Source organism: Schistosoma mansoni, chromosome 5 (genome assembly GCF_000237925.1).
Source record: "Schistosoma mansoni strain Puerto Rico chromosome 5, complete genome".
Taxonomy (NCBI): Eukaryota; Metazoa; Platyhelminthes; class Trematoda; order Strigeidida; family Schistosomatidae; genus Schistosoma; species Schistosoma mansoni.
Genome location: NC_031499.1, coordinates 9,182,176 through 9,208,789, shown reverse-complemented (window position 1 = coordinate 9,208,789; position 26,614 = coordinate 9,182,176). Strand labels below are relative to the sequence as shown.

General features: G+C 35.7%; 1 protein-coding gene and 1 non-coding gene across 2 annotated transcripts in view; one reads left to right on the top strand and one right to left on the bottom strand.

Moving 5' to 3' along the window:
• The window catches only part of Smp_210130 (homeobox protein six-related), a gene marked incomplete at its 5' end in the record, with an annotated part of 71,087 nt that overhangs the window by 21,415 nt on the left and 23,058 nt on the right, over positions 1 to 26,614 (bottom strand). The window contains 6 exons of the mRNA XM_018797835.1: positions 1,103 to 1,347; positions 3,480 to 3,639; positions 6,147 to 6,203; positions 7,910 to 7,970; positions 21,392 to 21,471; positions 25,693 to 25,735. Of these exons, the coding sequence (XP_018652837.1) occupies positions 1,103 to 1,347; positions 3,480 to 3,639; positions 6,147 to 6,203; positions 7,910 to 7,970; positions 21,392 to 21,471; positions 25,693 to 25,735 (646 nt within the window). The remainder of the gene's footprint in view (positions 1 to 1,102; positions 1,348 to 3,479; positions 3,640 to 6,146; positions 6,204 to 7,909; positions 7,971 to 21,391; positions 21,472 to 25,692; positions 25,736 to 26,614) is intronic.
• On the top strand, positions 19,662 to 19,728 carry Smp_tRNA_00722_Pseudo_TGA.1.1. The gene has a single exon. It is a non-coding gene (tRNA).

Here is a 26,614-nt window from a genome sequence, read left to right as displayed (position 1 = left end):
GATCATGAACCGGTCAATGTCAGACTATGATTGAAAACCTGGAAACACTGGATTGTTATATTTTCCCAGTACAGGACCCCACAGCAGAGCGCATTCACAACCCCACAAGCGAGACTCGAACACAAGACCTTCGGTCTCGCGCGTGAACGCTTAACCTGTAGACTACTGAGCCAGCCGGCATTTAAAGGTGTTAATGTCTAACTTCAACCAATCCACGATGTTGTGTGATCATCTTTTAATGTCTTCGATGAGAAATTGACTCACACCCGATACGGATGAACTCCACTGGTCACACCTTCTCACTAGAACTCTGAGAATTACCTCTCAAAGCTAGTCACTAGTAAGCACATGATAATTATCAGTATAGGGGCGGAGACGTGGAGAACTACGAAAGCCATCATCCAGAAGACACAAGTGTTTATTAACAGTTGTCTACGCAAAACACTTCGGATCCGTTGGCCAGACACTATCAGCAACAAACTACTGTGGGAGACAACAAACCAGATTCGAGCGAGGGAAGAAATCAGGAAGAAACTCTGGAAGTGGATAGGACACACATTGAGGAAATCACCCAACTGCGTCACAAGACAAGTCCTCACATGGAATCCTGAAGGTCAAACGAAAAGAGGAAGATCAACAAACACACAACGAGAAATGGAGACAGACATGAGAAGAATGAACAAAAGTTTGATAGAATTAGAAAGGAAGGCCTAGGACAGAGTGGGTTCGAGAATGCTATTCGGCGGCCTATGCTCCATTGGGAGTAACAGGCGTAAGTAAGTAAGTAAGCAAAGGTTTTCAATGGTGGTTTAACATTAATCGGTTTATGATCTCAATTAAAAATAGAAAGACTTTTCTTAGACCGTTGACTATTGACGTTAATTTGATAAATGAAGACAAATTTGTTGAAGAATAAGAATATCAATCAAACACATATCTGTAAAGTTCGATGCTTTCTATCATTTTGTCCAAGATTCAATACTACATCGGTAGGAGGTTATAAATTCAAAATAACAATATCATTTAAATAGTACATCTTTTGCAGCTGATTCATGAAAGTTGAAATAGAAGAGAAACTCATCACTTTCAATTAACAACTTACAACTTTTGTAGACTTTGTAATGGACCACTAACTGGACTATTTAAATCAAATTTACATTGTTGTATTGTTGGTGTTTTAGTCATAAATAATTCACGATGTCCTTTTTGACTGACACGTAAAGTTTCTGTAAAACGTACAGCATCTTGTAATTCTAATAAACGTTCTTTATAATGATTACGTTCAGCTAGAATACGTGCCATTTCAGATCGTGTGAAACGTTTAACTTGTGCAGAATTAGTTGACTCCTATGATAAATTAAAGTAATGATATATTATAATCAAAAGGTTTTATTTTTCTGTTCGATTATAGAAAATGCAATAATACATACGAACAATAAATCTGTGTTATTTCCAGTTTTCTTTTAAACTCATCTCGATTAATGTTGCTATGTTCAAAGGATTAAGATATCACCTAGGACCAGTGAACTGAACGGAAGTCAACAACACAGTAGCAGGACAAGCTAAGTTATTCCTCTGCGTCCCAGCTCTGCTAACTTTATATATATATATATATATATATATATATATATATATATATATATTCCACAAGCAATCGGAAAGAGCAAATGAACAAGCACAGAACTCATGCGTATATATACAACAAAAAGCACAAAAGAACATACAAGAAAGAAAAACGAACCGATGACATTTGAAGTCCTTCTAGGTGGTAAAAAAGGGCTTTTGGAGCAGAAATGTGGTACTCAAATTTCCGTAATTAACCTGCAAAAATGAGTTTACCAAGTGATTTTTAGAGATCTAGCATCCCTAATAAATGTACATACACTCGGCATTGTAAATCGAATATACACTGCTTTACAAATACTATAAGAAGGAATTCAATTTCTTTTAAGCAAGTGGATACATCTTGACAGATAGATTTTTCTCAACTAACTTCTTTCTAGTCCAGGCCTATTCCTAAAAATGAGCATCATATATTGTAAATCTACTGGAGCGATATTATATGAATGATTCCAAACGAGTTGGCTACTGTTTAAAGGTACGTTTACGATATACATGAAGACAGGTCAAAAAATTAGATTTATTAGCCCAAAAAGGCGAATGTTTCTCGACGCAGTAAAAGAACAGAAGAATGATCCCAGTGATTGGTTTTGACAACGGCGAAATAATAAAATAACCATTTATTTCATGATTAGAAAGGGTTTAAATTATTCCGTTTTCGATAATCTTGACTAAATTTTGATCAACATTTGATAGCACATATGTATTATAAGCTAATTGTCTAGATGTAGTCAATTAGCCACAAGTTTTACACTGAATAGATTAATTTATGGCTAGCAGCGACATCCATGAAGCGCATTTCATTCTATTCAAGACTCCATAAATGGATGTACCTATAACCGAGTGTTGATCTGTATAATGGGACGCAGACGTATCCAGCTGATTAGTATCAAATAGAGAGAAATGTGCGTCCTCAATTACACTGGTAGCCACAAATCTATGTATTCCGTTAAAACAATGATTGACAAGCAAAAAAAGCTTAACATCAGTAGGTACACAGAACCTTAAGACCAACGTTCGAATTACAACCAGTTATTCAAACTGCAGTCGGTGAAAAACAGGATTCGAACACCTACTTCCCTAATCCAATAGAGTGATTAAAAGTAGTATGAAATTTATTTATTTAAACACAAATATTGGTACAACGAGACACCAAATATATATGCGCCACACAAATCTTATTTGATTTGTTTGAGGGCTGTGATACTGCCCGGGTGCCCAAACTGAAACAGGTGGTTTTCTTAGGGAGTCACACTCGGAGGCTTTGACCTAAAGTTGTGATCCACAAGGCAGTGGATCATTGTGAGGAGATGCAGTCTCATGGTAGCTGGTGACTAACAATTGATTCATACGCCATTTGTTCCCTCAGGCTACTGGAGCCAGCCCATGTACACCATTGGTTTGGAATTGTGGTTTTCCAACTCTCCCAGGTGGACCCTCCATGTTCACCAACCCGATTAATGGGCCGGATATTCGGTTTTCGTCCTCTCAATTTCGTTAACAACACTGGTGCCACGAGAGTGCAGTGAGTAGGACTTCCGTGGCAGAGGCTTTATACGCGTGGCCATGTGAGAGCATTTGGAGGGGGGAGAGCGGACTCTCTCCACTGTCGGCCGTACCAGGGCATTTGGAGGCGGTGAAATACGCTTACTTCACTTGATCTTTCATTTGGTGCCGTTCAACTTTCAACCACCAAATCCTAATTTCAAACCCCACCTCACCTATTTAGGTTTAGGCAACCGTACATTAAGTATCACTAGGTTTTATACCTAGGGTATAGCTAATATCCAAGTACCTAATGAATAAGTTAGTTAAAATTAAGAAAAAAACAAAACAAAATAAATTTAAAAAAAACTTACTATATTTGTTTTATCTTGATAAAATGAAAGTTTTTCATTTAATTGATTAATTTCTGTACGTGCATCATTTAACATTTGATCAATATTAGTTAATTCACTTTGTAAACGAATTCGTGAATCAGTTAACATATTCACTGATTCATGTAATGATATATTTTCACTATTATAATTCAATATTTAATCAATAATTATTACCATAGTAACTAATTTATAAATTATTATCATTATAAATCAATATTGAACAATAAATTACAAAAATAATTAAACTCATCAAATAATTTACTATAAAATAGAATTTTATTATATAGATTTCATTATCATAAATACCAATTATTAATATAAATAAGTAATATATATTGGTAATATCCCAATGAGTAGAAAAATTAGATTTTCTGATGTTTCGTCACTCAGTGTAAGCCACTTCTTCAGAGTTAATAAATAACCAAATTAACATTAATATTCTTATTGTTCCGTTGTACTATTTAAACTGCCACCAAATGCCCTGGTACGGCCGAGAGTGGAAAGAGTACGCTCTCCCTCTCCAAACGCTCTCACATGGTCACGCGTACACAATTACTGCCAGGGAAATCTTACTTCCTTCTCTAGGTTGAGGTGTTGTCTACGAAATTGAAGGGACGAAAAGCGAATGTCCGGCGACTTAACCGGGTTCGTGGACATGGAGGGTCCATCTAGGGTAGTTGGAAAACCCTCATTCCGAACCAATGGTGCACAGTATCCTCCAGTATCCTGAGGGAAAAAATGGCATATGAATCAATCGTTGGTCACCGGCTACCATGGGACTGCATCTCCTCACAATGCTCCACTGCATTGTGGATCAGATCTTTAGATCAAAGATTCCGGGTGTGGCCCCCTAATAAAACTACCTGCTTTAGTTTGGGCACCGGGGCAGTATCACAGCCCTCACACAAATCAAATGAGATTTGTATACATATCTAGTGCCCTCTTGTACCAATATTTATGTGTTCAAATAATAAATAATAATCTATTTAAACTTGGATTAATTTTAATTTGATTATTTATTTACTCTGAAGAACTGGCTTACACCAAGTCACGAAACGTCAGAAAATCTAATTTTTCTACTTATTGAGATATTACAAATATATTAATTTAATTACTTATAACAATCTATCCAATGCTCAATTTATTCGAAATTATCAAATCAAAACTTGGTAATGATGCCTATTAATTAATAATATAGACTTTGAAATTAAAGGATAAGTGATGTGAGGGAATTAATAATTGACTATATATTGTTTGAAAAGCATTGAAAGTATTTGATGAAACAGCTAAACGAATAATCCTGAAGTTAAGTGTAGGGTAGTTTTACGTTAGTAGATAATGAGTCTGTTAATATTTACCAATTGAATTGAGTGTATTAAGTATATATCCAACCACCGCCTATATCGATACATAGAGTGATTATTGACATAAAAGTAGATTAAAAAAGATGTACGAGCTCTCAAAGTAGGAATCGGTACTAGCCCATGAAAACATTGACTTTTGAACGAGTCAGATTGATTTTAATCAGACAACTACTGAAAACCAAGTCATTGGTTTAATCATTGAGTTCATTAAAGTGTACTTCTGAAGAGTTCCATGCTAGAGCGAAATAGCTGACTGGTATTTTCCTGAGGGGACAAATGGAATATGAACCTGTTATTGGCTTTTGGGTACCATGGGACTGCATCTCCTAATATTGTTTCACTGCCTTGTGGATTAAACCTTTAGATCAAAGGTTCGGGGGGTGGTCCCCTTAAAAAACCACTTGCTTCGGTTTGGGCGCCCGGGTAGTATTCCAGCCCTCGCACAAATCGAATGACACAGTCAGGTGCGTTTATATTTACTGCCATCTCGTACCAATGTTTATGTGTCTAAGTAAATAAATACAGTACGTCCGTAATGTAATTGACAAAACAGAACAATCTCATAAAATGCAATACACTAGTAATCCACTACAAGTCATTCATTCTTAAAATAATGTGCATCATTGTGATGGCTTGAGACATTCGGACATATCACATCGAGAACAAATGATAAGTAAAATATGTTGACGGTTGCACACTCAACTGGTTAATATTCAATTTAGATTCCCAAGGGCGATAAACATACGGTATTGGTTGATAAGCTGGCTTACATTTACCAAGAAGGTATAGCTATATATTAAGTAATGAAATTATGCACACATTTCGACTCGGTTAGCCAATACAGTTTCGTTTTCCCATTCAATTAGCTTATTGGGCTACATTATAGGAAGTGTGTATAACAGTAATAGAAATGCGACATCCGCCAAATACATTTTCTGGCAACAGCTTGACTCAACACATTTTTATGTTGAATAGTGTGAACATGGAATAAACAGGATTCGTTTACCTTGAACAGACTAAAGAGACAAATATACAAATAGATATTGTTAAAGGTTCTTTTAAATCTAAAAAAGGATTAGCATCGGTCATCGATTCCAAAAGTCATTTTTGTTGTGAGCTAATAGGGTTCCATACAGCAGAGCAAACAACATGTCCAGTAGGAACTGCTTTACGACAGCTACTCGGTTAAAAAAAACTCAACAACAGTTATAACAAAGATAAAACAATAGTCACAAATACTTTGTAGATTAAGAATAAGATCAAAAAAGCCCGTTAAACTTACGATGTCAAATGGTCAATTCTAGCTAGTAGATCGTCTTTCACAACATTGAGAGCATTTCTTCACACACACACACACACAAACGTATACGTACAGCATATGTGAGTGCGAGCATCATAGAAAGTTTAATATGATAAAAACAAGAAAAGAAATGATAAAGAATATGAAATGCTATCTCTGAAAAATTTGCTTATCAGTTTATAATTCTCATTGCATTTAGCTGGTAATCTTGAGAATATGATTTCTATTTCAAGGTAAGTTAGAAGAGACTACAAAACTGACCGATCAATGGATTCGTTCGTATTAGGGCATGATGGTAAATCAGTTGATGAGGTCATCAATCTTCATCGACTGAGATGGTTAGGCCACGTGTTACATATGCCTGAACACCTATTACCACGACGCGCAATGCTGACTTGTGTAGGGGATGGTTGGAAGAGAGTTAGAGGCGGCCAAATCAAAACGTGGCATCAGTGCTTGAAGTCACTAACTTCTAGTTTGAGCCATGTTGGCAGATACAGACTACTTAGTTGGGGTCCACGTGACTATCATAATCAATGGTTGGAGACTCTGTGTGACATGGCTCAGAATTGATCACAATGGCGTAGGTGTATACACTCTTTATCTTCCCTTAAACCTTGAGATTAAAATTGCTTCATAACGTTCTTCCTTCCTATACTATATCCTTATATATAACCTTTCTTTTATAAACTATCACCACTAAATTAACTATTTCTATGAATCCGGTGTTCATCTTGTTGTGCTAAAGAGGTATGGCAACTTGGACCGATGCATAAATGTGCCTGGTTCTATGTTGTAGCTGACTGACTGACTCGTCCACATTCGATGTATTTGTGTACACTCATACAAATCAAATTTATTTCATGAAGAGTGAAAAAGAAATACGGTTGTAATGCTGGAGTACACTGGTCATCGAACCAATCATCTAACTTTCAGTCAATGATTGCAAAACATTTGATATTAAGGATGTTTGAAATTTAAACGAAGATAGATTCCTGAGACTTGTTTGTCACTATAATCCATATTGCGAATAAGAAGAATCATACAAAATGTGAAGGACAAATGATGGAAACTTAAAAATGAAGTATTCAGTGTATGGTTCTTATATTTTACTAAGGTACTCTGTAATTCTGTACTAAAATACATTGATTATCCCAACCTGTGTTCTCATTGCCCCCGAATGCCCTAGTACGATCGACAGTGGGGAGAGTCCGCTCTCCCTCTCCAAATGCTCTCACATGGACACGCATATATAGCCTCTGTCAGGGAAGTCCTACTCCTTGCCTTCTCGCACCACCAGTGTTGTTAACGAAATTTAGAAGACGAAAAGCGAATGTCCGGCGCTTTAATCGGGTTCGTGGGCATGGAAAGTCCATCTAGGGGAGTTGGAAAACCCTGATTACAAATCAATGGTTCACATGGGCTGGCTCCAGTAGCCTGAGGGAACAAGTGGCGTATGAATCAATCGTTGGTCACCGGCTACCATGGCACTGCATCTCCTGACGATGCTCCACTGCCTTGTGGATCGGACTTTCAGGTCAAAGGCTCTGGGTGTGGCCCCCCTAAGGAAACCATCTGCTTCAGTTTGGGCACTCGGGCAGTATCACAGCTCTCACACAAATGAAATGAGATTTGTGTGGCGTATATGTATCTGGTGCTTCCTTGTACCAATATTTATGTGTCTAAATAAATAAATAAATAATAATGTGTTCTCATTTACAACAATAGTAGACGAATCAACTTACTTCATTTCAACAAGTTCCATATTCTCTTTGATTAACACATCAATCTCTTTACGCATACCAGCTAAATGAATGAACGAGAAAGAGTAAAATATATTTTGAAACTAAATCTATGATTGATTAACAATTGACTAAATCAACAATAAAAACAAATCAACCACATCATAAATGAGAAACTAATGACTTTTCAGCAGTGAATGAAATTTTCTTTTCAACAATATCACCTTTCCTATAGCTGCACAAATGTATTTAACATTCGTGGTAATAGTAGGTTGTATCTATCGTAGATTGATCTTAGTTAATGTATCATTTAAAAACGTACCACCAGACAAGTATCTCATCGTAATATGGAACATTTCGACGTTGGACACCAATGACTTTACCAGAAATCAAACCCAAGACATTCAGGTCTCACAGAGAACACTTCAACATTTAGACTTACTACGTTGATATCCAATGGCTTACACTTTAAACTCCAATCAATTTATGGTAAAGACAGGATTAGATCATAAATTGCACTGAAATACTGCATATTGAACGATGATTATGCAACGATTTTAAAGGTTAGTATAAAAACATTGAAAAGATGGAAATAATTTTGTAGATAAGAGAGAAAAAGAGGGATAACTATCCATATTTGATGAATATGCAGAGGATGAAGAAGAAGAAGAAGAAGGAAAGAACAATTAAACGTTACAATAACAACAGTTTATTATTATTATTGTTATTATTATTACCAACAATGGAAGAGGAAGGAAAACAAAAGAAACAATATAATATGAACTGGACAGAAAACAACAAGAGGGTTAAGACAACTATTCATTAATCTAATATGTACATAAAATTGGACTACGATAAAAATAATTCATGAAATACATAATCCACTACCATTGTGGTATGTTACTGATGTCGACAAATATAAGTAGTATGTATCATTAATCAAAGGTGAAATGTATGGTGGTAGAAGGTTAAGAAGATCGAAGAGAAGAGAACAGAAAGTGATTGACGTAGAAAGGAAGGGATAGACAATTTTGAGACAACGGATTGGCATTTTGAAAATGAATCATTTACTGTATGGTTCTCAGATTTTACTAAGAGATTCTGTAATTTTGTGCTCAAATTACGTTTGGGTGTTCCTACCGGTGTTCTTGTTTACTACGCTATTATTATGTTTATAACTAAAACACTAGAAAATTGATTAAAAAATGGAAATGTAGAGACTTTTAGTGAAGTTTGATGATGACTAGCATTGTGTCCCAGTAGATGCATTTATCCCTGTTTAAAACTAGTCGGCTGGATGTACCTGAACCGCAGTGTTGATATTTACATTGAACCTTGGGTCCAGTAGCTTTTACTTCGAATGTTCAACACGTTATATTTTGAGCTACTGAGTTCAGGAAGTCACTAGATCGTGAAACGAATATCAATCTGACGAATCTTAAATGGGACAAAACTTACGTTATGGATTCCACTAAGAGTTGCTATCTAACAACTTATGCATAAATGGTAATATCAAGTTAATCCGCTTGAGGTGTACATAGGATAGTAGAAACCAATAATCTTCAGTTCTTCACGTCAAAAACGGGAAAATTCAAACGCTTACTAAAACAAACTATAATGTTCATTCTTCTTCCCTATCTTCAACTCCCTTTGTTACTTTTATCTCGTTATCCATATATTGTAATGTATCAAGTTAGATCAAATTACATCCATACCATATTTTACATTGCTTCAAATGATTGAATTACGCAACGAAGAAAAGGTATATGATTGCTATTTTACGTTATAATTTTGTTAACAGAAAGTATGAATCGTGATACAATAGACACCAGAGAAGTGAGATACATGAATACACTAATAATATTGTGAAGTGATAAAGGATAGAATGGTATTAAAATCAATTAGTGGATAAGGATAGTATATAATAAGAGTTACAGTTTAGATAAAAAATATACCCAAGAAAGACTTCTTTCTATTAAACGAGTTTATCTAACTAGTATGACTTCTATTCCGAGTTATATCTCAAAGTACAGAAAAGCACTATCTCTAGAACTCCAACCGGCTTGATGAATCATTAAGAACTAGTATAAATTTTTAATCACTTGTCGCCACTTCAGTTATTGGCTTGAAAATTTAGGTTAACCAAAAGAACCGAAAAATGTGAGAGTCACTGAGAAATTTGTAAAACACATTCAAGTTACCGAATTCAATATTCCATGATGATTACACACCAATCGAATTATCAACACCATACTTTAACATACATCATTATTAGACATAAAGACATCAATAAATAAACAGAGAGATAACTAAATATAGAACACATTATGCAATATTATTTCGTCGATTTATTTTGTTACCACTTTTGAACAATGAAAAACTCAACAAACGCCCCCAAATGCCCTGGTACGGCTGGGAGTGGAGAGAGCTCGCCCTCGCTCTCGAAATGCTCTCACATGACCACGTATATATAGCCTCTGTCAGGGAAGTCATACTGACTGCATTCTCGTGGCATTACTGTTCTTTACGAAATTGAGAGGACGAAAACCAAATGTCCGGCGCTTTAATCGGGTTCGTGGACACCGAAAGTTCACCTAGGGGAGTTGGAAAACCCTCATTCCAAACCAGTGGTGAACATGGGCTCCAGTAGCCTGAGGAAACAAATGGAGTATGAATCAATCGTTCGTCACCGACTACCATGAGACTGCATCTCCTTACGATGCTCCACTGCCTTGTGGATTGGACCTTTAGGTCAAAGGCTCCAGGTGTGGCCCCCTAATAAAACTACCTGCTTCAGTTTGGGCACCTGGGCAGTATCACAGCCCTCAAACAAATCAAATGAGATTTGTGTGGTGCATATATGTCTGGTGCCCCTTCGTACCAATATTTATGTGTTTAAATAAAATAAATTTAACAACAAAACAATATTGCATTGTATACAACTAGAAATAAAATAACGTGAATGATCATTCTCAACATTAAATACTTAAAAGCAATTAATATCGAAATTAAATCGATCGGAAAAACAAACAAACAGATCAGTCAATTTTGTGTATTTCCTCTTTCTCTCACTCTCTCTCTCCTTCTATAGTCCTCAAATATATCAACTGATATCAAAAAAGAGAAATGTGACGACATCAACAACAACAACAACAAACCAATCAGAATCTTATGGATCAAAATTGTCTAAAAGTATTTTTTGTTTCTCTGTTTAGTCTCTATACCATGAAACAGATTGAATGTAAATGAATTTTGAAAAATGCAAATTTAATTTTTTACAAAAAAAAAGCCGAACGACATTAAACAAAAACCCGTGGGAAGGGGTACGTAGAATTTATGTTTGTATACAGATTAGTATGAATGAATTTACCATAAATTAAGAACTCTCAACAATCAGTCAAGAACATAGAACCTAGTAAACTATGTGAACATCAGTTCAAGTTGTTATAGATTATATCCAGTCAGACATCTACAGCGTAGGATCAGGCACATATATTCATCGGTCCAGGTTGCCATACCTCATTAGCACAACAAGATGAACAACAAATTCATAGAAGTAGTTACTTCAATGGTTGTAATATACATAAAAACAGATTGCATATAAGGATGTGATGATACAGGGAGAAAGAATTAGTTGGTAGAAAGAAAAGTATAAATCAATTTTAGTCTCACAGTTTAATGGAAGACAGTGTATACACCTACGTCATTGTGATCGATTCTGAGCTATGTCAACCAGAGTCTCCAACCATTGGTTACGATAGTCGTGCGGACCCCAACCAAGTAGTCTGCATCTGTCGACATGGCTCAGACCAGAGGTTAGTGGCTTTATGGATTCATGCCACTTTTTGGTTTGACCACCCCTAATTTTCTTCCATCCATCTCCAACACTAGTCAGCATTGCGTGCCGCGGTAACCAGTGGTCGGGCATGTGTAATACGTGGCATTCATCATATAATGAATCCATGAATTCTAATGTAATCGTATAGTGCTTTTGCAAAGAAAATATGTCAAGATTTGTGGTATTTCCATTTAAATTCTTCAGTATTTAGTATCACAATAAGTTATTTCCTACAAAAGGCGTATAAATGCATGAGATGGTGATCAATATGTGTAAGGTGGTAGATGGAAGTAATTGACAAGTTTCGTGTTATCCGGCACTCGTCAACAAGGTGTAGCTGTAATCTTGAGGGGGCTAATACTCGCTGAAGGATCTCATCACAGCTGAGAAGGACTCGACGTACAGGGCATCAGTCATTACTAAGTGATCAATTATTCGTAAAGCCAATTTATGTATTAAGTATTAGCCTTGATAACGTGATATGCAATAAACATTCGTATTAAGTCCTACGTTGATGATGGTGATGATAATGTTTATCTATCTGACAGACTTATGTACAAATAGATTACACACCGATTTGTCAAATCTTCAAGATAAATACACTTTAGTGAATGACTGAACAAGATTCATTATCCAAACTGGTCCATATAATATATTTTCAGATTTTATTGATACAAATATTATCAGAGGGGGTTTTTGCGGAGATTTAGTAGTTTCATAGTTGAAATCATGAGTCAATTGAAGCTAGATCACCAGGGAAAACCTGGAAGCACTGCTTGACGGTCGTTTCGTCCCATTGTGGGACTCCTCAGCAGTGCGCATCCACGACCTCGCCTCGCGAGATCCGAACCCAGGACCTACCAGTCTCGCGCCAGAGCACTTAACCGATAGACCATTGAGCCGGCATCCGGTGGTGTTTATGTCTAACTCCAACCAATCCACGAAGTTGAGCAACCGTTCACTAATTGTCTTCAGTGAGTTGATATCTTACAACAGATGTGTTTTGAACTCCACTGGTCACTGCTTCTCACTAGAACTTCAGGAAATATCTCTTGAAGTCAGTCCCTAGTGAGCATATGATTATTATTATCAGAAGGGGTTTTTGTGAAGATTTAGTATTTTCATAGTTGAAAGCGTGAGTCAATTGATACAAATATGTTCCCCAAGAAGAAAAAAAAGAATATTATCATAGTTGACACCAATAAAATAGATGAATTAGACAAGTATAATATATGCATATGTAAATGTGAAACACATTTTTCGGTTATTGTGAACAAAACAAAACAAAAACAAGTGTTGTAGTGTATGTTTATTTATATATGTGTGTAGTGGGGGGAGAGAGGGGTTTGCATGGATACACAATAAGTACATGTAAAATGTAACACAATTAATTAATACACAAACAGTGAACTAAATCACACATAAACATCGTGTAACCTACTTTTGTTTTCTTGTCAGTAAAGACAGAATGTGAATGAAGTGTTTCACACATTTATAATATACACTTGAAAAACATTAAACTAAGACAGGAAGAAGAAAAGTGCTAAACAACTTTTTTTGTGTGCAGAAAGTGAATGAATGTGAGACAATGAAAGGAAAACATCCATTATCTAATCAGTAAAATTAATTTTACAACAGTAGAAATATCACCTACCGAATTCAATAATTTCAAATTCTGGATTAATTGTAATAGGATATGTGTCTAAATATGATTTTATTAATTTAACAAAGGGACAAATGAGACAGATATGTACCAAAAAAATAATAATAATAATAACATATATCAGAAGGGGGTTTTGTAGAGATGTTAGTAATTTTATATAGTTGAGGATCATGAGTCAATTGAAGCTAGACTAACCCATGGAAAACCTGGAAGCACTGGACGGCACTGCTGAGAAGTTCCACAATAGGACGAAACGACCGTCAAGCAGTGCTTCCAGGTTTTCCATGGGGTGGTCTAGCTTCAATGGACTCAGGATCCTCAACTATATAAAAATATATATATCAGGTAATTGAATCTATACGATATGTATGTGGAAGAGAAGGGTTATTCAATATTTACTTATCACAATGATTTGCATAACAGAAATCAATTAACAATAGTTTCCAATGTATGTTGACATGATTTGAAAGTTGTATGGACAATCAAAAAAAATAGTGGAGGGTTTCTTTTCAACCAAGAAGATATTTTCATAGTTGAAATCATGAGTCAATTGAAGTTAGACCACCATCAAAAACCTGGAAGCACTGGACGGCCGTTTCGTCCCACAGTGGGACCCCTCAGCAGTGAGCATCCAAGATCCCGCACTCACGGGATTCGAACCCAGGACTTACCAGTCTCGCGCCAGAATACTTAACCTCTAGACCATTGAGCTGGCCGGCATCCAACGGTTTTAATGTCTAACTTCAACCAATCCAAGAAGATATTAACAAGTACAATGGTTCATCAGTATTTTATTATTCATAGTTCTTAGGGTTTTTACATTATATATTACTGATACAGTTGATCACAAGTTTAAACAATCCAGTTTCATAAGTACTGTTTTGATCTTAAACATATGATTATGAATTTAATGTCAGATGACAACTCTTTACTAAACAAAGTAGATAGGATGAAATTCGAGCATAAGATACAGCAACTGACCACCAAATCTCTGAGGAACTGGTCATTCTATTATGAAATTCATTCTATCTTACTATCAATCATTGCAACAGTTCATAAGACTTGTAGAGCATAATTAGTCTCATATTTGCAAAATATCATTTGGACAACGTTATAATGTCAGTTCACAAACATTTTTGATCAATTCACCAACCGAATCCAGTGTTGTATTAGTTAATTGCATACTATCTACTCAGTGGTTAGTCAAACTACGCACAAACAATCCTACATAAAGTACATAGATTATATATCATACTATAATCTCAGAGTAAACATCAACACTGTAATGCAGAAACATCTGGCTGAAAAGTCCCAAATCGGATGAAACAGGCATCCTAGATTCCACTGCTAGCTACATTTCATTTATTCCATAGTACCATTTTTTTACTGGTTATCTTTCACACCCACACAATAGAACAGTAAAGAATTACCTTATCATATCAGTCAGTCAGTCACAAAGTAGAACTTCGTACGTACGTACATCAGTTCAAGTTGTCATACCACATTAGCACAGAGATGAAGTTGTCGATTCAAATCCCATAGTGGTAGAAGTAGTAAGAGTATAAGCAGTAATCGGAAAGATTAGGGTTTGAAGATGTTATTCATGGAGTACAATCCAGTGAAATAAATTTAGAAAGAGAAAAAGGATAGGGACATTAGGAATTCAGAAGATTAGAATTTGGGAGAACACAAAGAGTGGATGTACCTTCTCCATTGCAAACGATTTTGAGCCATGTCATTCAAGGTCTCTAACCATTGATTGCTATCATCTCGCGAATCCCAACCAGGTAGTCTACACCTACCAACATGGCTCAGTCCACTTGTCAGTGACTTCATTGATTTATGCCACGTTTTGGTCTAGCCGCCCATAGCTTTCTTCCAACCTACTCCTACACCACAAAGCATTGCACGTAGGGGCAGTCGGTGGTTGAGCATACGTACCTTATCATATATTCATTCATTCATTAGAGACGACGAGGTATTTTGAAAACAATATCAGTTAATGTAAGTCAATCAAATCTACAAACTGTAAAATCTCTTTTTTGGCAAGAACAAAACGATACTACGATCAGTCCATTCAATACAACTAATAGATTGACAGGTAGATCAATAAAAGATATCTCAATGTTATGTGATATATAACACTTTCAATTCCCAAATAACATCAACAAAATACCCGAAAAAGGGTTAACAACATTTTCAAATAAACAAGAAGTAGATAGGCATGGAAGAACACTACCAATAACGTCCTAAAAACATCTTAATATCTATAAATTGATATTTATTAACTATAAGATGTTAGAGACTTGTATTTAGCCTGATTTGTATATCTGGTTTGTATATCTGGTTACAGAATATCTATTTGGAGTTGGGTGTCAACTACCATTTTTTTAGTAAATAATTAAACTGTGTCCAATTCACTTATTCAGTTTGTCTCAACAATATATAGTGAAGATTTAATAGTGTTCTGGAATCCGAAGGATTTCTTAGTCAAAACCAACTGTCAGAGTTGAACTGACAATGTTTTACATAGTTTACATCACAGACTGAGTTAAGTTAGATAAACATTGAAAACCAAGAAGCATTGGATAGATGTTTCGTCCTAATATGAGACTTCTCGGCAAAGTGAATTCATGAACACATGGATTAATCGAACCTAATACCTCTGAGTATAGCGAGTACTTAACAACCTTATTGATAAGTTGGTATTTAATAGTTCACATCAACAACTTCAACCAATGTCCAACCAATTTTTAATGTCAATGATTAGGTACCTCACACGCGATATAATTGGACTCCACCGGTCACAGTTACTTACTAGAACTTAGACAACAGCCTCTTAAAATTATTCACTAGTGAGCATATGATTATTATCAGTGTAACACAAATGACATAAACTCATTGGCTACGCCCCCAAAAGCCCAGGTGCGCCCCCGAATGTCCTGGTACGGCCGTGAGTGGGGAGAGTCCGCTCTCCCCCCTCCAAATGCTCTCACATGGACACGCGTATATGGCCTCTGTCAGGGAAGTCCTACTCACTGCATTCTCGTGGCACGGGTGTTGTTTACGAAATTGAGAGGACGAAAACAGAATATCCGGCGCTTTAATCGGGTTGGTGGGCATGGAAGGTCCACCTGGGAGAGTTGGAAAACCACAATTCCAAACCAATGGTGAACATGGGCTGGCTCCAGTAGCCTGAGGGAACAAATGGCGTATGAATCAATCGTTCGTCACCGGCTACCATGAGACTGCGTTTCCTCACGATGCTCCACTGCCTTGTGGATTGGACCTTTAGGTCAAAGCCTCCGGGTGTGGTCCCCTAATAAAACCACCTGCTTCAGTTTGGGCATCTGGGCAATATCACAGCCCTCAAACAAATCAAATAAGATTTGTGTGGTGCATATATGTCTGGTGCCCCTTTGTACCAATATTTATGTGTTTAAATAAATAAGTAAAATCATAGCTCAAACATAGTGTAGATATTATACAACTATGTGATTGTAAATTGATTTAATACTACGCTACATTACTCTTGTTGTATATATATACAAAAACAATACATAATTATAGAGGCGTGGTAACTAATATAATTTGGATTAAACTTGTGATTGTCATATCACAAGCTAAATAAACATTGATATAAGTAAGAATGAGAAAAAGTGATATGATGAAAGCTTAAGGATGAAAAAAAGTACATAAACATACAGTGAAATAAATGCGTATTGTTACTGTTGCGTCCTTTACTTGATTATGGTAAATACGTAATACAACTATCGGCATTATAACGCGTAGAACTTCACAGTCTCAAATCAAAAGACGAGAGAAGCAGGGGAAGTAATCATTAGGTAAGAGTCAAAAATGTATAGAAAAACAAGGGTATTTATAGTTTTTAGTATAGGCTATAACGTGATTATCATTCAGTCCATCCGTAATTAGAAAGTTATACGACTGTCCGATCCCTGCATGCCATGTTGATATTCTAGAAGATCCTATCGTACTCCGATAGAATAGAATCTCTTCGGCTCCTTTGGAGCTTCTAGAGGCCCCGTCGCGCTTTTTGGGATCCGCCTCAATAGTTACCAAAAGATATTAAGTTATCCGTTGTATAGTAGAGTAGTATTAGAAAGTGCAATTTAAAAATAATGGATCGACTGGTAGTTTATTTTGGTTAAAATTGAGCAACACAAAATAAAGTTTGTGAACTTTTATTCAATACTGAAATCAGTAGTACTCAGAGAGAAAGAGGGAGATAACAACTGGATGTAATTTCATCAGTTTATCAATCTCAACCGCTGATCATCTCAATTTATAAGAAAGGACTAAAATCCTCTTCTGATAACCGCAGAAAAATCAGTTTGACTAATATATTACTTAAATACTAGCCCTTATAATCGTCCGATGAATAACGAACCCGGGAAAACCGAGCTGGTTTCAGATCTAGACGTGGATATGTTGATCAAATATTCACGCTTCATTAGGTTCTGAAACACAGACATACCTAATGTCACTCAACCCCAGTTGCATTTCATGACCTTAAGACAGCGTTCGACTTGGTTGAAATCTAGTGGTAGTACTTGTTATTAGGAGGATAAAGATGAAACAAGTAAACCTTGTGAAAGGTCCCTACTCAAGCACCATGAGTTAATTAATATCTTATAGAGAACTGTCATCAGAGTATTAAACTTCAAGTGTTATTCGTTATAGTTACTCCGTAACTCCCTTCCTATTTAATTACGTCGTAGATGATCTTCTAGACATCATATTTTCTTCATCTAACTCTTCACGGACTGACTTCTCACTAAGAGATTAGTCAGACAAATTGTAATGGGTAGATAATATAATCTAATTTGATGATGCTAAAAGGATCCAGGGTCTCCTAAACATTTAGGACGCGTTTCTCTACCTATAAATAAGAAATTTTTCTGTAGAGCTAATCTAAATCATCCTTTAGACTGGTAACAGTGAGTGAAGTAATTGAGTGATTTGACTAATGGTGAAGTGTACTAGGCAATAGTTCGTTTCGCATCACTCTACGACTGTGAGGGATGGTTTATTTAACCGTCTTCCGATCATATTTGTCTTTGAAACAATGTTCGCGTATAGCAAAACGACTGAGTTAGTTATATTATTGCCCATGTATAGAGTTCTGGGAAAAGAAATTTATTTACTTATTTAAACACATGAATATTGGTACAAAGAGGCACCAGATATATATGCGCCGCACAAATCTCATTTCATTTATGTGAAGGCTGTGATACTGCCCAGATGCCCAAACTGAAGCAAGTGGTCTTTTTAGGGGGCCACACCCGGAATCTTTGATCTAAAGATTTGATCCACAAGGCAGTGGAGCATCGTAAGGAGATGCAGTCTCATGGTAGCCGGTGACCAACGATTGATTCACACGCCATTTTTTCCCTCAGGATACTGGAGGATACTGTGCACCATTGGTTTGGAATGAGGGTTTTCCAACTCCCCCAGGTGGACCCTCCGTGTCCACCATTCTGGTTAAAGCGCCGGACATTCGCTTTTCATCCCCTCAATTTTGTAAAGAACACCCCCGCCACGAGAAGGCAATAAGTAGGAAAAGATAGCAAATCGATTGAAGTGGTAATAAATATTCCACAAATGAAGTGGTTAACAAATGTGTTGAGGTATTTACAACTACAGTCTACTTAGGCGTGTAGTCTTCGTCAGTGTAAGAGTAAGTCAAAAGAATTCTAAGGCTGATCAAATCAAAATGTAGCGCCAGGCTATGAACTCATTAACTGCTAATCTGAGACATCATAGTTAAAGTAAAATAAACAAGTGTGTAAACCGAAAATTGCATAAAGGAAGTACAATCTATTCCTCAAAAAATAACATCATATTGAGCTTCTTATATAATAACTATACATAAATACACATGTCTGATTTGCATAGTGATTAACAAATTCAGCAAGTCTTTATACATAAATACACATGAAATCGGAACCTTTCTCATGATCAGAATGAAATGTGATCAGTTTTTTTAGTAGAATGAAATTCATTGATTATACAATTATTGTACACACATATTGCATAATCATTCCAAACAAAAAAAAAATACGGAAGTTACGTATAACATACAAATGATAAAGTAATCCAATTAATTTAACAAACTGAATTTACAACGAGTGATTATTAGAAGTCCTAAGCATCAATGGGAAGATTCAAACAAACAATACTAAGTGATTTCAAACTTAACCCTATTGCACAAGCAAGTGGCTATCAAGACTCAGTAGCTGAGTGGATAACGCGATGGCGTTTGAAACGAAAGGTACTGGGTTCGAGTCCCAGAGTGAACATCAAAAAGTCTGAAATGCAGGTACGTCCAGCTGACGACGTCCCAAATAGGACGAAACGCGCGTCCTGGATTCCACTGCTAGCCACTACCCATCTTTGCTTATAATAACAAGAATAATAAATGTTCCATTCGATTTATGGAGTGATAACTGAAGATTAATGGAGAAAAGTCGGATATTCACTTCGTCTATATCTCTGTTTTTTTTAACTCAAGATATTTAATGGGAAATGAGAATGAATACGCTTATAGTAGAAGGTGATTTCTTGAGAACTCTATGAATGTATACATATAGCTACTGAATGAACATACGATTTAAGATATTAAGGTTAGGATAAAACTTGGAAATAATTTTCAAGACATTTTACAAGTGTTGAAAGCTGTTTATAGAAATGTAATATTGAAAAGAACTTTTTTTCAAGGTAGATCAAGCATTTCAGTGACAAGCGGTAGAGACTGAAAGGAACATACAAAATCATGATGACTATCGACCTCGCTTTTTAATGAAAACATCAAAAGTGTACAGTATATTGTTTATTCCAGTCACCGACCCCACTACTTGAATGGTTTGTACCAAAGTAGATTTAGGAAACTAATCTATGAACAACATTAAAGTAATGTAATTTATATCACAATGTACTGATTTTCTCTCTTATTCACAGTGAAATATCAATGTATTGTATTTTTAACTGAGATCACATTAATAGCTCTATAAAGCTATTACATCCTAGTGAAGATTAAATTATAGGTAACTTCTGATATGTATTTATGAACAAATATCATACATATATTCTTATTGTATAACTACTGAGTAGCTAGGTTATGTATATTTATATCCCTCTTATTATAAGTTATTTTGACCTATAGACTATTATAATACGACTTACTGTTCTTAGGTTATACTATGGTGTGGGTTACTTATATACACATAAGTAGTATATGGTGATGGTCAGGCATAGAATGTAATTGGGCAGAAGATCGATAAGGAACGAACAGAAACGAAGCGCAATCGGTATGAAAATGAATGAACAATAAAAATCAGATAAGATGGACTGATATTTGCAGAAGGAACAGTCAAGATTGAGACAATAGATTGTTATTTTGCAAATTAACTGTTTACTGTATGGTTATGAAATTCTAGTGAAATAGTCTGTAATTTGCACTCGATTTTCCCCACCCGTATTTCGGTCACTACAATACCCAGTCTACTAATTACAGTATCTCACAATCACTGCCACTTTTTGGTTTGGTCTTGTACAAATGTTATTCCTTATTTTATGGTAGGAAGTAGTCTCTTTGACTTGTATATAAACCAGGTATGTTTGAAATCAGTGATTAGTATAGTGGGAGCTAGTATTGGTGTTCTGAACTTGACTAGCAGAGCTAGGAAGAAAAGGACTAATAAGGAGGCTAGGCTGCTCATAACGCTCGATACACCATTGGTTTGGCACAGTACCAATTTTGCATAAGCCGTATTCCGATTAGCGAATAAGTCACGTGACAATTAACCAGGTTTAAAGATACAACAGTAACAGTATTTTTACTTGAATAAAATTAGAGAACTGCCAAAGAATTTGCAAGATGAATTAACTAAGAAATGTAAATAATAAAGGATATGGACAGTGAGTCAATTATACGATATATATATATATATATTATTCTTACCAGGTAGATCATCGTCGACATTTAAACCACCACTTTCCGACTCCAAAGTATTTGGGAGTTCATCAAACTCAAATCCACCGCTAAAATAAAAATATTTAACTCATGAATTCAATCCAATTAGATGGAGAATTTACATTAACTTAAGCCTTGTTTAAAAATCAGAGAACCTATTTGAAGAAAATGATCAAAAATTATTAATCTAATTAGATCTTATCAGTATACTTAATGAAGTTTTTATAAAGATCAATTCAGTCTCCACAAAGAGGTAATTTCAAACTCACAGAGTATAAATGCGGAAGCACTTAGAATATATTTGTACTCTAACATCATAATATATTAAGCAGAGATGGATAGTGTCTAGCAGTGGAATCCAGGACGCGCGTTTCGTTCTATTTGGGACTCGTCAGCTGGATGTACCTGCATCTTAGAGTTGATCTCTGCTTACCATGCCTGTGAATTAAGGCTATATTGAGGCAATACACACAGTATGCACATATGCCAATTAGAGACTGACCAGTTGCAGTCCTAACACATCGATGGGAAGATTCAAACAAACAATACTGAATGAATTTAAACTTCACCCCATCGCACAAGCAAGTGGCTATCAGGACTCAGTGACCGAGTGGATAACGCGATGGCGTTTGAAGCGAAAGGTACTGGGTTGGAGTCCCAGAGTGAATATCAACTCTGAGATGCAGGTACATCCAGCTGACCAGTCGTAAATAGGATGAAACGCTCGTCAAACTGGATTCCACTGCTAGCCACTATCCATCTCTGCTTACCATGCTTGTGAATTAAGGCTATATTGAGGCAATACACACAGTATGCACATATGCCAATTAGAGACTGACCAGTTGCAGTCCTAACAAATCGATGGGAAGATTCAAACAAACAATACTGAATGAATCATAATATATTGTTCACAGCTGTATGTTATTGCTTTTTGAAGTAGCTCAAGGTTTGTATATAATCAATTACAAAATTCTCTAGTTAAAATTTGACTTCACTTAACTAATAACTAGTAGGCGTGTTTTTTAGTTATACTGCATAATTTTTTATATATAGTTGAAATAATGAGTCAATTGAAGCTTAATCACCATGGAAAACCTGGAAGCATTGGACGGCCGTTTCGTTCTGTAGTGGGAGACGGGTAGGTCCTGCGTTCGAATCTCGCGAGGCGGGATCACGGATGCGCACTGCTGAGTCCCACAATAGGACGAAACGGTCATCCACTGCTTCCAGGTTTTCCATGGTGGTCCAGCTCCAATTGACTCATGATTTCAACTATGAAAAGTTTCTTTTACTTATTTCTTGATCGACTCTGACGATAAATATTGAGTGATCACCAGTTACATGTTACCAGTTCCGAAATTGACATTCGAATAACGTTCATTCTTTTCGATGCTGATTACCAGCCACCATTATGCCTCTGATTGTACTTTTTTGTACCTTATAAAGCGATAAGTCTTGGACTTTTCATATACGCACCTGAGTATGTTATTCGATTAATAGATATAATAACGTGTTAAAACAAACAAAAACAGATAACTTGTTGAAATATCTAGATAGATGACAGGAAAAGTAGCCCAGATATTCAAGCAGGCCGCCAAAATATGTAAATAAGGTTAACCATCAATTCTTCAATGTTTAATAAAAGTAAAATGTCTTGCATTTTCTGTCGCTTTTCCATTTGTTTAGCTTTTGAGTATAGTATATAGGACTATAATTTTCACTTAGTAGACACGGCGAGTCCACCTGGGGGAGTTGGAAAACTCTGATTCCAAACCAATGTTGCACATGAGCTCCAGTATCCTGAGGGAACAAATGGCGTATGGATCAATCGTTCGTCACCGGCTACCATGAGACTGCATCTCCTTACGATGCTCCACTGCCTTGTGGATCAGATTTTTAGGTCGAAGGCTCCGGGTGTGCCCCCCTAAGAAAACCACCTGCATCAGTTTGGGCACCTGGGCGGTATCACAGCCCTTACACAAATCAAATGAGATTTGTGCGGCGCATATATATCTGGTGCTTCCTTATACCAATATTTATGTGTTTAACTAAATAATAAACAAATAATTTTCACTGAGTACTTCATTTCTATCATCTAAAGCTATTTACATATATCTTTAACGAATATATCACTGTAGCATAATATCTCAAATATCTAGATGAAATAGACAAATTTAGTGAGAATTTGAAATGAAATCCCTAATGAGAAGTATACTCTCTTACTCACTAAATAAACGAGAAAATATCCGAAAATGTTCAATTCATTCTGCATATTGATCAATGAAAACAAGAATGAGTTACAAATTTACAGACATATATCCTGTCACTTCTCTACTAAATGCATCTAAACTAATTTATAAACTAGCCAAAGAAGAAAAGGTAAACAATCGGTTTTGGCATAAATTTTAAAATTTAGTTTACAAGAGAGAAACAAGCGGAAAATAATGACAACTATAATAAAATAGAGATGATGTGAACATTATCATACAGGATAATAATTACTTCGACAAGTTTAATTTACCGACGACACATGTTTATTATTAGTTTCACAATAGAAAAAGATTTGAACAGGTCATCAAAAATAACTAATACGGTCAAGTTCAATAAGAAAAAACATGATTGAACAAGTATTTAGTACGGTGTTGGTTGTTAAAAGCTTTGTTTTATATGTTTTTCTTTGTTTCCATGAAGTTAGTTCAGACCAGTTTACTGAGTGAAATAATAGAACGATTCGAAAATATCAATCGCTGAGATTATTTTATGTGAATAATTTTTACATAGATCTGCTACCAATTACCAGATAATTTTTATGTTACAACATCTGTGGAATAGATACACATAGAAGTGGCATAGCCAGGTAACTTATCTTTCAGTTGAGAAATCACCATAGATCGGGTCGAGTACGATAGATAGAGGCCGGCTGCATTAAACGTTCTCTTCACTGCTCTAGTTAGTCTATCACATGGTACATTACCAGCTAAATCGCCGTTGAATTGCAGTTTCAGGAAGAGAGGTTTCTTAGTAGCTATTGATATCTCTATTTCCTTATTTGTTACACGCAAGTGTTTCTTCATGAAATCTTGTGGATAATCCCTTTCAATCAACATATTATGTATGACCTCTAACTCCTTGTTAATTGAATCGACCGAGCATATCTTCCTAGCTCTATTTGCCAGACATTTGACTAAGTATCTTTTATAGTGAAGGGGTACAAAGCTTAAGAAGTGTGTGTACTGGCTTCATGAAGAATTTTTCCTAAACACACTTCTACTGATAGAACCGTTTGCTTTTTTGTTTAACAAAACGTCAAGGAAATTTAGTTTATTATCTAGTTCCTCTTCCTATCATCACACTACAAATTTGTACGTTTCACTAATTATTATTTTTAGTTATGTAATCTATTCCACTGTTATCATTGACTCATAAACTACCTTCATTGGTTTAATAATTGCGTATATGCTTATAAATATTACTGTATATTAGAATAAAGCCTGATGAGGATCTAATCGAAAACAATATTGTTCGCTTATATATATTGTTCTAAATCTGTAGAATAAACTCTCAAAAATATTAAAAGCTATACGAGCAGACGGATAGATCAACAAAAAAACGGGAATACATTATTTGTTGAGATGTTAGGTGGTTGGAGAAAACCCTGTTTGAACTAGATTCCGTGTTAGTTGGCATTTATCACACCAAGGCATATCTCCAACATTAAGGAAACGGATGTCTCTCTCTCTGAGGCTTCTAATCCGAGTCACTTAGCTTCAAAGTTTGAGAAGTTATCAATGAGCTACTCAGGCAATAACTGTAGTAAGAGATATATACAACTGAATAATGACAGAGTAATGACCACTGTCATGCTTATCTACTGGCTTAGCGTTGATCGAATCCTGTCGATTAAATAGCCACTAGTTAAGTGGCACTGCTTTAGAATGTGAAGCTGGGTGATGCAGGTTAGAATCCCATCCATTTCCTCGAAATTGCAAGCACGCCATACTGGCTAGCTCCAACTAGCAGAAAATCAAAGTTAAGTGAGGTTTTCTGTCAAACCACATCTCAACAGCAAACACCTTGAAATAGTGAATGCGATATTGGGTCACTTGAACTGGTTAACGGACACATTACAACTTGATCGATCGAATCCCATCAACACTTTGAGGACTAGATAGACATGATAATGGTTACTCATTAGCTTTTCATCAAAAATGTACACATCATTTGCATAATTTTATCATTAATCACTCGATTTTATTGATTTTTTTAATGTTTATATGATGTACACTTACCTAGTAGCATCATAGCCAACACCAAGTGAATTTGAATGAACTACTGAAATATTAATGTACAATAATTAAAACTATATATATCGAAATAATGAAAACTATCATATTGAAATAAAAGAATGATATTTGATATTAACATTGTATTAACATGTTCTATCTCAAGAATCTGTAGTACAATTGAGGTATTCGCTCGCTAAACAAGAGACGGGTATGCCATGTATTGTAGTTTGTTGTTCTAATTTATGCATCAAAATTAGGAAACACTTCCATAGACTATAGTTAATTGATTACATAGGGATCTTTGAAGCATAGCCCGCATTTGATGGAATCACTAAGATATTAATGCTGACGTTACACGTAGTGTCAGATAAAAATGCAAAGCGATTGATGATGTTGTTAAGGTGTTCAAGAGATACATTACGCACGTCCAACCAGCTCATACTCTGACCTTTGGGTACTAAATTTGCATTTAATGGTTTGCAATTTTAACATCAATTATGTGACGAAAGACTAGAAGAAATCGATCTGGCAATAAAAAAAAGACTTTCATATAGATAGTTTTCTTACTAAACTAAAGTTGCTTAGAAGGTTTATTGGAAAAAATCAACACTATTTCAAGTGAAAAGTAATTAATTTGAGTCTCAAAGTGAACATCGACTCATTAGGATACTGGTAAATTCAGCTGATAATCTACCAATAGATCAAAACTTGCGGTCCGCATTTTACTACTACCAACAATTTATCTATTCTATAAAATTGGTATACATATGAAATCAAACAATTTGTTTCTTAGATAGTTGACCTAAAAAGCTTCAAATACCACAAATTATGACAATATTAAATTCATTTAGTATTGTTTGTTTGAATCTTCCCATCGATGTGTTAGGACTGCAACTGGTCAGTCTCCAATCGGCATATGTGCATA